The sequence below is a fragment of the Corvus hawaiiensis genome, chromosome 8 (assembly GCF_020740725.1).
Source record: "Corvus hawaiiensis isolate bCorHaw1 chromosome 8, bCorHaw1.pri.cur, whole genome shotgun sequence".
NCBI classification, from domain to species: domain Eukaryota; kingdom Metazoa; phylum Chordata; class Aves; order Passeriformes; family Corvidae; genus Corvus; species Corvus hawaiiensis.
The window spans coordinates 21,980,157-21,992,721 of record NC_063220.1 but is presented as its reverse complement, the minus strand read 5'-3'; the positions used below and the strand labels follow the sequence as shown (position 1 = coordinate 21,992,721).

General features: G+C 37.9%; 1 protein-coding gene across 8 annotated transcripts in view; it reads right to left on the bottom strand.

Moving 5' to 3' along the window:
- The window catches only part of KAT6B (lysine acetyltransferase 6B), a 110,154-nt gene that overhangs the window by 73,996 nt on the left and 23,593 nt on the right, over positions 1–12,565 (bottom strand). The window contains exon 2 of one of the 8 annotated variants that reach the window (XM_048310560.1): positions 4,651–4,726. The exons of the other annotated variants lie outside the window; for them this stretch is intronic. Coding sequence (XP_048166517.1) covers positions 4,651–4,726 — 76 coding nt within the window. The remainder of the gene's footprint in view (positions 1–4,650; positions 4,727–12,565) is intronic. 8 annotated transcript variants of the gene reach the window in all.

Here is a 12,565-nt window from a genome sequence, read left to right as displayed (position 1 = left end):
CAACACCTCCTGAAAGACTACTAGATCTCATAGTTAAGATAAAAGAGCAGTGGAGAAACACACCAAGACGAAACAACGAAATAATGTTTTGTAGAACAGGAATAACACTGAAACCACTTTTGCCTCCATAAGCTTAGTATCATCTCTAAGTAATGTGACCTGCCCAAAGTAAGTTATAACGCTGAAAATCCAAGACTGCAATGTTCTTGTAGGGCAGAGTTTGGACGTGTCATATCCTGAAGCAATCCCTATTCCCAAATCAACAACAACAGTCTACAGAGAAGGAGAATGAATTCTGGCATTTCTTCAAGTCTGACATGCAGACTGCTCTGCCCATATGATTTCTTAAACTAAGTTATAGTTGCTGCATGTATCTGAAGAAGGCTCTGTGAACCACACCGAACAAAGAAACGGAGATCTCCACACAGGATCTTTGCATGACATCTTCCTCAAAGTATGTGCCATCGTATCTTTACAGAGTAAAAAAAGTACACAGTGCAAGAATAACAGGGCACCCCTTAACTCTGCTCCCTAGTACCCCAACCCTAAAAGCTGGTGAAACATAGTAGTAACAAGGATTCAAGAGCACACTGTTGCAAACACAACCTTCTGAGATGCTGTCACCCCTCAAATCTAAGTCATGTTGGATCCCAGGTTGAGCAGGCACCAGAACTCTCATAGCCAGGAACACAGAGGTGCTGCCATTCTCCACTACTGATGCTGAAACATTGGCTAAGCAATACACAATGGCATTTATAATAATGACTGGGGAAGAGGACCCTCCCATCCTATATTCAAGACGCCTTTCTCATTCTTAAGGGAGCTGTATAAGAAGAACCCACATCAAAGTAAAACATTTGAGTGCAAAAGTCAAAGCAGACTCAAATTCCAGAAAACATTAATGCCTGCAGTGCCATCTCATTCATCCACGATAGCCTGATAATCTGAGAATTAGGAGACCAAGTGTTAGGAGATCTAGCTCAAAGCTAGTATTCCACCCCACAATCACCGAAGAATCTTCATTTCAGGAAGAAAAAAGGAAGAAATAAGTTAGCTTTCCAAAGAAAAACCAACACAACACAGATAGCTTTGGATGTAATAGGAGGGTAGGATGAACTGACTTTGGCTCCAAAACATAAGCATGTTATTTCAGAGCAGCTCAGTGCCAAACATAACCACTAATCAGACACCAAAACACTGCAAGAGCAATGCCCCAACCCTCCACCACTGAAAACATCAGCATTACTTCCAGTGCCCAGACTAGAGAGCAGTAGCAAACAGGGATTTGGGAAATTAGAGAGAGGAGACATATGTCATTTTACAGCTGTTTACATCTGTTGTGCAGAAAGATCTGGTTCATATTTATTAGCTGCATTTAATTTAGTGTCGATCTAAATAATAAAACATCTATTTTTTTCAAGTGTCATTAGCCTATTATTAGTTACACAAGAAAACCAGTATTGGATTCCCCCCATGCCACCTCCCCCCAGCAATATTCCACTTGATACTCATTCATCTCCAGGATTATCATATAACTACCAGTTTAAAGCTGGATCAATGTTTTTTCACTTCACTGAACAATCTAATCAATAGCAACAAGGACATTCTGCTGTCAAAAGCAAGCTGCTGCTCGTGCTGCTAGTCCCCCCTGGGCTTGGTGTTAGAGAACTATGTTAGATAGATCCTAGCATGCAGCACTCAATGTGACACTGATCACTCTGTAGGCACAGAGCAAGGTACTGATACCAAGTTTACGGCTAAATCAACACAGCTAATTGCTGGCACCTTCAGAAAAAGCTGTAGTCATGACAAACAGGTTGTAAAACTATTTGCACCTCCTACTGAGGAAACTAACCTAGTCTGATTTCTGGTTTAATTACCTATGTATGCATTGATTTTTTAGGAAGGCAAATTAAATGGAGAAGCTTGCAACAAAATAATTCAAAGGCAGTTCTCCAATCCGTACTACATATGTAAATTTAAAAAATTTTCATCCCAACCACAGGAAAGCATACCACTCTTATTACAAGTCTACAGCTTCTAGAGAGCCTGCAAATCAAAAATATCACTGCACACTTTCCAGGCAAGAATAATGTGTTGTACTTATATTACATGAGATCTAAGAGGATGGGGGGCAGTTATATATACAAGAGATTCCAGCTTAATCTCTTACAAATACATGCCCAAAAGTGCATCCAAAGCAAAACCCACTCACTGGGCTATTTTGTTCAGTCTGTCTGTAGCAACAACAACCACCACCAAAGAAAACCCCACACAAAAATAAAAGGGCTTAAATTTGACTCCATGATCATCTTATTAAATAAAATCAAGCAATTCCTAGCTGCATTGCATCTTTCATTAATGTACACAAACAGAAAAAATGTGGGGTTTGAAACCAGTGTTCTGTAATGGGAACAAGACGGGAGAGAAGAGGTCAGAAAGGCCAGAAACATCACACTAAAGAAATGAAAACATTGTTCCTCATTACGTCTGCCTATCTTAGCAGGCTAATTGCACAGAACATGTAGATCCGTCATTGAAACAAGACGGTGAAATCCACTTCTATTGCTACAAAAGCAGAAAAACAACACAGATTTCTCTCTTTATTCTAGCTATGAAATATCCCTTAAAATCATCAGATTTTGAAAGTATTTAGTTTCACACTAAGAACCATTAGCTTAACCTAGAATCGTGGGCATTTATGAATAGTTCACTTCTCAGAACAACACATCTAGTAATATCGGCTTCTGACTGGATTATCTATCTTCACTACCTCCTCAGCTTCAAATTCTCAAAATATATCCATCATGCTCACACTTAGAACCTCAATATTCTTCCTCCTTGCTATTTACCCTGGATCTCCATCTTACCAAGAAGGAACATATAATCCAGTACACATATATTAACTCTTTATCTGACTGCTACCTGTACCATTATGTAAAGTATCAAACACAAAGATGAAGATAGAGCTGTCCCCACTCCTCTTTCAGCAGTAATGCTTCCAAAGACATCAACTTGCCACTCTCCATTTCCATAAAACCTACCTGTCATTTTTGCTTGAGTAGAAGTTAACTGTGTGATCCAGCCATTAAGTTCAACTTTACCAAGGGAAGATGGGCAAAGTACATCTGACTGATGCTGACTGCAGTTGCAATCTAACTGCAACCGCTTTCTATTTTTTTTTAATGTAGGAAAACAGAAAGTAAATCAGCAAGCAAATATCCTTAACAAATGTACTATTTTCCCCCTCTGTGGAATTGTAGCTCCAATACCAGTACTACTTCCATATATTGGACCAGACTCAGCTTAAGCATCTCTACCCAGCAGTGTGTATCCACGATGGATGTATTTCAGAATAAACTAGCACTGCTGAAAGAAGCAGAGAAAGTAGATACTTTCTATCCATACAAAACCTGTCAATCTGCCACAACACTGAAACTACTTTTTTTTTTTTCCTCCTGCTTATGGGAAAGATGGGGTAGTGGTTCAATCACACCCAAATCAAATAAGCCTGAGTTGAAGTCTCTGTCCTAATAGCAAAATTAGTTGCTACCTCTTGGGTCTAAGCAGCAGCCACATCTGTCTTCATGACTCCAGCACCAATTAACAGGCAGTTACCTGCAAGGTCCCAGGTCCTACCAAGAAAATGAGGCAACAGAAGAAACCTGCCAGCCTGCTGTGGTATCACTGCAGTAGGCCTGGGAAATGTATTTTTAGCACATAGAGCAAGTGCAGCACATGGAGCTTCCTCAAGTGTGTTCATCAGATGGCTTCAGATACGTTCTAAGAAATCAAAATAGGAATGACTATATTAAAGGGCAATACTTTCACATATGTCCTTTGCTACAGGGAATCAACAGGCCAGGCTGTTGAAATTTCCAAGACCATGAAATTACTGTGATTAAGCCTAGAATGGACACCTGTTCTTAAAGGACTGGACTGAGACTCCCTTTCATTTACATAAGCATGCAAGCAGCCAAGATAACCTCCCACACCAAAGGGCCTGAACCATATTTCCAATAGTCCTCTGGAGGTGAAAAGCCTCACGTCATCAGCCTTCCAAGGTAAAACCATGCAACAATAAAGTGCCAAAATTCTGCTAGCTAACATTTCAACAGCCAAAGCAGAATCTGAAGAAGATCCACAAAAACACAGAATGAAACTGAAGCTGACATCTTGCCAGAGGTTCCTAATACTAATGCACTGCTGACAGCCACTTTCTGTCACCAGTGTCCTCATACTTGAGCTACAGTTTTAGTAGAAACACAAGCTTCAGAAGAAACAGGCTACTGCACAAAACAGTGATGACAAATCAGAGAAGCAAACTCAACACTTCTTGAGCTTGACAAACCATGATCAAGCTTTCAAACTACAGAAACAATTAAAATCCCTAAAGATAAGGTGTCAATAAAATAAGTAACTATGAGGTGAAAGAACAGTTATTTTAGAATTTGTTTTCCTTTCTTCACCCACATAAGCCAAAGACCACCCACAACTACCTTCAGCAAGGTTTAGGAGGACTATGAACAGCTATTTCCTTTTAATGCCTTTGCAAAAAAATTATGACTGAAGAAATGACCGTGTGTTGGATCTACTCTGGGTCATCAGTCAGTATTACTGTAATTCTTTATAATGCATGGTCAAGCTTACCCTGATCCGTTGCTTGATTCTAGAACAGAAGTGTTGAATGCATGCATCCATACGTATCATGTTTATCAACTGCATCCTAGGAATATGAAGAAAGCTGTAATATAATAACCTACACAATATAAATTCTACTACATTAAAACTATAATTACCTTACTAAATTTCAGAATAAAAGTTCTATTTTGATAGAGTGAGAAAAAGTGATTTTAATGAATTATTGTTTTGTTTGGCATAGTGAGGCATGTTTGTTACAGCATGTGGAAGCGTTCTTGTAAGTAGATATAGTCCTTGCCAATATGTACTTTCAAGTTATACTAATACTCTTTAGCAACAAACATACAATATTTTACAACACTGTAGCTGTAAGTGTTGCTGTATTTCAGAGTGAAAATTGTTTCAAACTAATTCTGATTTTAGTATTGTTATTTAAATTATGCAGTTTATAGGATTTCTAAAACACAACCTTAACCCTGGTAAACACGACAGTCAAATAAACTGTCAAATCTGATGGCAAATTTTAACAGCAGTGCAGTTCTGTCCAGTCAGTCTTCAGGAAGTCTAACGATTTCATTAAGTCTTTGAATATACACATGGAATTAGGGAGATATGGATCCTGATGTTTTTCTCTCATTTCATTCCCAGCTTTGTGATTACATTTAATGAACAAGAACTGCTCAGGACCCCTCTCTCTCTCAGTACTACCTAGCCTACTTCATTTAGACCCCAGACACCATGCTGAAATCTACTTTGATGCTCACAGCTTATCTTTCTTCTACTCCACTGCCACCTCTTTTCACAAAAGTTTAGCTAATAGAGTGACGCTTGTTCACAACCATTGGAGCCTTTCCCTCCCACCTCTTCCTGGCGCATTCTTTTGAGAAACATGCCGAAGAAATACTGCAGGCACAAGAAGGGAAGCAGGCAAAACAAAAAACCCCACACAAACAACAACAACCAAATAAAAACTTTAAAAAGCATTCCATTTGCCTTAAACTGATGCAAGCTCTGACTTTACTGAGTCCAAAACAATATATATACGACTACAGAAAGAGAGCTTCCTAACCCTAAGAAAAGTTCTGGCAAGAGATGAGCTACAGTACAGTAATTGCCAGAAACCTGTAACAAACGAATGCTGAAGACACTCAAAGCAGGTATCTTCTAGAATTCCTTTTTAAACTATAATCTAGGACTAGCAACTCGCATACAAACTTCTTTTTTCTATTTATTTCATTTTTATTACTTCAGCTGATTAAGATCTTTTTAACAGCAGATACCAAGTTTTTCCACTGCAATAAAAAGCAATCCTGGCCAAGAAAAGATTTGCCCATTAGCCGCACTATCTCCACAAAGACAGCAGCCTTATTAAATTACAACTATTTGAACAAGGTCAAGCACTCAGGGTTTAATTCAAAGTGTTTCCAGGTATAATGCTGTCAGGTCAACTTAAACAAGCCAACAGAGGCTTTGAGCTTGATTAAATATTAAAACAGAATCTTTCACATCTGTTTTTACCCAAGGATGAAATTACTGTACATCACTACAACCAGCTCATTAATACACTAAACACATATCTTGCCTCAAAAGGTTACAGGAATATCAATGCTTTCAGTGTGCCTGCAGTGAAACCTACACAACTCAGCTAGAAGCGAGGTCACTGCATACTTTAGCAGGATGTCAATATTTTTTTATAAATGTAAGAGGTAATCAGTTAGTCATAGATACATTTTAAATTAAAAGATGGGAGCCTCCAGTGCAGCTAAATCAGTTGCCTTTGATCTGAACCTTTTAAATGTTCATCTTATTTTCTTTGATAGATAACTTGATAACAGGCACAAAACAGAAAGCTTGATCCAAGAGTAATTATTTTTCAAACTGGAGGGCTGTCATGCCCAACTAGAAATTTGCTTTTTAAAAAAAAAAATTGCACAGCACAATTTTTAATTGAAATATAAAAAGGTCTATCAGGATCATCTATTTCAACACCTATCATTTCTAATGATACTTTGATGGCATGTTTGGGTACAGGAGAAGAGAATGCATTTGAGGATACAAGTTCTTTGACAATGATAAATACACTGTATTAACTACTCCACATGGCATCTGCAGCCCTTTAAAACACAACCAAAAAAATAGATACTCCTCTAGCATTATCTTTGTATTAGACAGGAGACATTAGTCAAATCATGTTTCCTGACTGCAATCCATAAAAAGCAGAGACAAATGAAAGTCATCTATTCAGAGAAACAGATGTACAAGACAGGACTTGGAAGGGAAGCTATGGGAAGTGTTTTGCATCTAGACCATGCTTATCCCAGATAGAAAATGGTCTGTGTATTTGTGTATGCTGAAACTGAACCTAAACATCACTTGTAAAATAAAATTTAAACAAACCTAGCAAATTTGCCACAAAACATTCAAATCTACTAGAGAGTCTTGACAGCACTCAGGGTTGGGCAGGAGGAAAACTGCTTGAATATGTAAGTTCTTACATAATGAATAGGAGAAACCCTAACACCTCTGAAAGCCCCAGCATCTCTTTCAGGAGTCAGAACTATATATTTTAAGCACTGCTAATAAGGCATGAGATAATTTGCTTAAGACAAAATAAAATTCCAATACAACACAGTCTTCTACCACCCACTAATTTACACTTGAACAATACAATCAACTAGACCAAACTATGCTTAATTGAAAGTCAATAAATTCCTTTTTGGCTGTTGACACAAAAATCTACTGGGAATTAAACACTTGAGGAAATTAATCATTATAACACTCTGGTTCAATGCACATCTGTATTGAAATAATTTGGTCTTTAATTCACTTTATTTGTAGTTGGGTTTAAGGCAGTAAATTTGATAGACGCAGGCCTCATTAAACAGATCTAGTTCAAACTGCTTTTCATTAAGCTTGGTGTATCCAAACAAAGTCAAAAAAGATTCTTTTCAAACAATTCTGCATTAGAAAGTAACCCAAACAAACGAAGACCATTAATACATAATATAAGAAAGGCATTTACATTTGATCTGAGCAAAAGCCAACATTAATGATCTGTTTGCTTTCAATACATTTTCTTGAGGCACAGACATACTCCTTTCTCTTACTGCCCACAGAAACTCACATGGACAAATAGCTGGAAGACCACCAAAATAAAGTGTCTAGAAGCTCAGGCTACTATGACAACCTCACAGCTTCCTGTTTTAAGAGCTATGTTTAATACTTTCAACACTTTCAACAAATACTTTCAACTACAAAGATGTAGTTTAGCATGGTGGCTTCCCAGATTTAGTTAGCTTGGAAATCAGCAGCAGCAACAGGTGGCTGGTGCAAAGACACCTTGGGAGGCACGACATCCATGTGCTGGGAAAACCTGTGCCGAGTTACCTGACAGAAAAAAAAGTGACAGATCCAGCCAAGAGAATGATACCAACACTCCTTTCTACAGGAATTCAAAACCAGCAGCAACTCTGCAAAAGGTGGCAGCAATCACAGCTCCATATGTAGCTGCTAGGACACACTGAGCAGTTCAGCAGCCTGAGCATGTCTCCAGCTTGAAGTCTTTATCCCAGTCTCTTTCAGGACAGGGCATGGTGTCACTGCATATTACTACAGGAGCCCTAAAGTCAGCATAACACACTATGGAAACATCTGGCAAAACAGAGACAGTCACACTAAAAATGTGCTTAAAGACATGTGCAGTAACTCAAGAGCACAATGTTAATCGCTTCCACACGTATTTACCTTTCCATGCTGTTCAAGTGACAAGACAGGCAGCACATTCTATGCAAAGAACTGCCTACTCTCAAGTAGGCACATAAGAAAAATCCTGAATAGTATGAATAAACTGATATCTCTAGAGAAGATTTTTATTTTCTTGAAGTACACGCACATATTCTAGATAAAATAGAATATTTTTGTGATTTGAAGAGGTAAAGAACTTTACAAGTTAAGTTTTGAGCTTCCCAAGACAACACTGGGCCCTGTCCCATCCACCGCTTTCACTACACGTAGCTCGTGCCTCCATGTCCACTCCTTCAGAAACAGAATCATGCACACGTGTAATTTCAGCCTTACTATGACACACAGTACAATACCTACGCCACAACTGAGTCGTAAGTAGCAGACATGTTAAACTGGGGAGGGAATGAAGAGGGAGATAACCTAGCAAGAAATAAAAACTATTCCTAGCAATTAAACAAAATAAAGGCACAAAAAACCCCACTCAACCTGAGCCCTTATGAAAATGTTTTCCCATTCTTCAGAACAAAAAAAAAAATACCCTCCAAAGCTATTTAGTTACACTACTTCCTAATCAAGCCCAGTTATTACTAGAGTATTGGACCAAAAGAAAGAGAGAACATAAATAGCTTGCACTCCTCATAACATTTAACCTTCCATAAGGCTTAGTCTGATATACTTTTGTGGTTCCAGGATCTGAATTGGGATTTAAGTACCTAAAAATCTTTGCCCACCTCCAAAAACAAACATCACAGGGTTATTCAGGTGATGTTCAGGTGATTACCACTTATTCCATAAACAAGCACTGAACAAGCATAGTAGTGCAAAAATCATTCCTTAAGTCCCTACAACTAAAAGAAGAACCCATAATGACCAGAATGGCTCTTCTACTGAGTTTCTCCCACTCCTCATATAGCCCAGTCATATAATTACCTCACAGGTGAGGAACACACTAACACTACATTTTGCTAGTGATTTCAGAAGGCATCTAACTCATCAGTAACAAAGGTCTGGTTTACTGCAGTTGGACATGGTGCCATGACATTTGTTACAGCAACCCCACATCTTTTGGCCCAAGTATCTGCAGCTATTACCAAGTTATTCAATTAACTTGAAAAGACAAAACCTCAACACTGCTAAGTGGTTGACGGTACCTGCAGAAAGGAAGCTGCTGAGTAACAAACATTACCATTTAAAGTTTACAGTAAACAGGGTATTTTCTTCTTTCACCTTTCTTTCATTCCCTATAGTCTTCTGGTTTTCTCTTCTATCCTCACTCAGTACTGCACCTCATTCTTCTACTTTTAAAATCAAAATCTTTAAGTCTTCACAAAACAATGAGTTTGGTACATCATTATATAAATGATGGTGGTGCAAATAAAACATTCTATATATACATTTGTGCATGAATATGTTTAAAAATAGAGTACCTCAAGGCATATAAAAATCACTTCTGAGAAAAAAAGAAAATTCTCTTCCCTGGAAGCTGTTTAAAACCGTTATTTGCATCAATTCCTGAATCGCTACTGCTAAGTGGCATTAGAATGTACAATCACACTCTACAGTTTTCTCCTCTTGAGATTTACAGTTAAACGATAAGAAAAATACTTCCTGGTTAAATTGGACAGATAATGCAATACGGCTTTTATCAAACCAATAAATATGTTATAATACACAAGCCTCTGCCCCTAGGAGACTTCCTTCTTCAGGTGCTGGCAGTCTATAAATTAGCTCATTTGTAGCACAGAAAAGCTCCATAATTAGTACCTAGTTTATCATTAAAAGCTTGCATTCACTGTATGATGTCACACACTACTGAGTCTGCCTCTCATTTACACACACAATTATTTTCTGGCATCCCAGTACAGTTGATCCCATTATTTCCTATATAATTGACCAACTTCAACAGCTGCAATTCTTCTCTCGTAAATACAGAACATATTGTAGATGGCAGGATCATAGTTATCACTCTTAAAAAAATTCTACATAACATACAAATTTGACAAAGCTTAAGATGCTTTGCCCTGCAGCCAGCAAAAGTTTGATTTAAAAAGCACTCTACAGTAATTAGATTTAAACCACAGAATTACTTAATGTACCACACTCATTGACTGGTAGAGCTTTTATTGCAATAGATTAGACTCATTACTTAAAGAGTCTGAAAAGAAGTTGAAGATCATTTACCTCTGGTACTAGAAATTAATACACTTACTACTTACTTTTGATTACAGCTGCAAATGAGACATACAGACAGAAGTTCTGGGGATCCAGGCATGCCAGATACACTCCTGGACCAATGCAGGGCAGGAAGGGTCCTAGCTGACTCAGATATCACCTAGTGACCAACATGCTAGATCCTCCTAAATCCTTATGGGAAAACCTGGAATGCCTGCTCTTAGAATTTCTTCTACCCAAACAGCTTGAAATGGTAAGCCCCTATAGTGTAGACATGTAAGACAATAGACAATTCAGTAGAGTACCTTATTTCACATAGCCATGAGAAACTCTGAGATGTTTTCATCTATTTCTGCAAAATCTCTATATCCAAGAACAAGAAGATTTGAGAAAATACCTGTATCTTATTTAGCATAAAAACATCTCCAAGTCGGAAAGCCAAGAAGTCCTTTCTTACTGGCCCTCAACACATATGAAGAATGGTCTTAATGACCATTAATAAATCTAATGATTCATTAATCAAAGGAGAATACAGTAGTAGAAAAGACAGGACTCAACAACCTACAACTGTACTGTGCAGCAGTGTTTGCCCCTGCAAAGCAAAAGCAAAGAAAGAAAGCAAAGTTTTGGAAATCTAACATGTTGTACTGCTGTGCATATACATGGAAGACAACTTTTACAGGAAGATAGTATTTTTTTGCCCCTTTCACTTCTATCCTTTATTCTATACCACAAAAATAAATAAAACTCCTTTTATTTTTTTTTTTCCACACCTTCCTTGGAATTTAATGGACAATACCTGTTAACTGCATTATACAGCTTTTTATTGTGGATTTAGGGTTTTTTTAATACCATTTGCACATCAGGTATATTCACAATGGCTTGGAATTTCAGACAATTTCAAGGATTTTTCTTCATATTACTAGGAACAACAAAAAACCCAACCCCAAAACACAAGAAAAAGCAACAAAGCAGCTTCCTGTTAGGAGGCAACAGATTCTGCCTTTTATTGTTGCACTTTAACATGTGTCACTTGTAAACCCTGACAGCCAGGACAGAAAAATCTGCTAGCACTCAGGAGATTTTCCTCCAGAGGGAATGTATTTTATCAAGGATAACACACTAGCCAAACGTCTCCAAAAGCCCTCACAGGTAGGTGCCCACCAGTACTGATGACAGTTGAAAAGCCATCTTGGGCATCTGCTGGTGTGGTTGAACTGTCTGAAGCATCTTTCCAATGAAGCCATACGATCCATGGGGAAATGGAAAAAGAGAGTAGGGAAGATTCCACCTCCAAACCTGTATACCGCATTTAAGTTTTGATTTGACATTCCTGTTTTACACCATTAAAGATACTTCAAGTTTTCAACCCACAAAAGAACGCAAATAATTTAGGTCACTATTGAGCTTGCACATGAAAATCCATACTGACCAAATTCAGGAAAACAAGATCAAGGCAAACACCTCACCCCTTTCTACAGGATGGCTGCAAGATGCGACAGCATAGCAATACAACTGAGCTGCACAGCACATAATCTTCTCCTTCCAGCCCAAAATTTTATCTATTTAAACTATTATATCATTTATCACTGTAGCAATTATGACATACGTGCATCAACCTGCAGCAAAGTCTTACAGCAAAAAAACAATACTTTAATCATAAGGAATTACAATTTCAATAAGGTCTAACTGATGAGGAAGAAACTGACCTTTGTGGTAGAAAGTTAGGCAAAAAATAGGAAGTCTGTAGCACTCCATTAAAAATATTTGAATATTTGTGTTCAAGACAAAAATTCAAATGAAACAACCTTGAGAAAAATGTATTCTTTAGACACAGATCAGGCAGCTAGTGAAGCTAGTCTTCAGAGTCCTGTAATCAGTGACTACAAAACGAATTCCAAGGTAGTTATGAACATACATTAGCTAAGTCCACATGCTGATAAAGCTAAGGATAACAGTATGGTCCTCTATATAGAAAGGTTACTTTTCAACTTGTTATATCACGGAG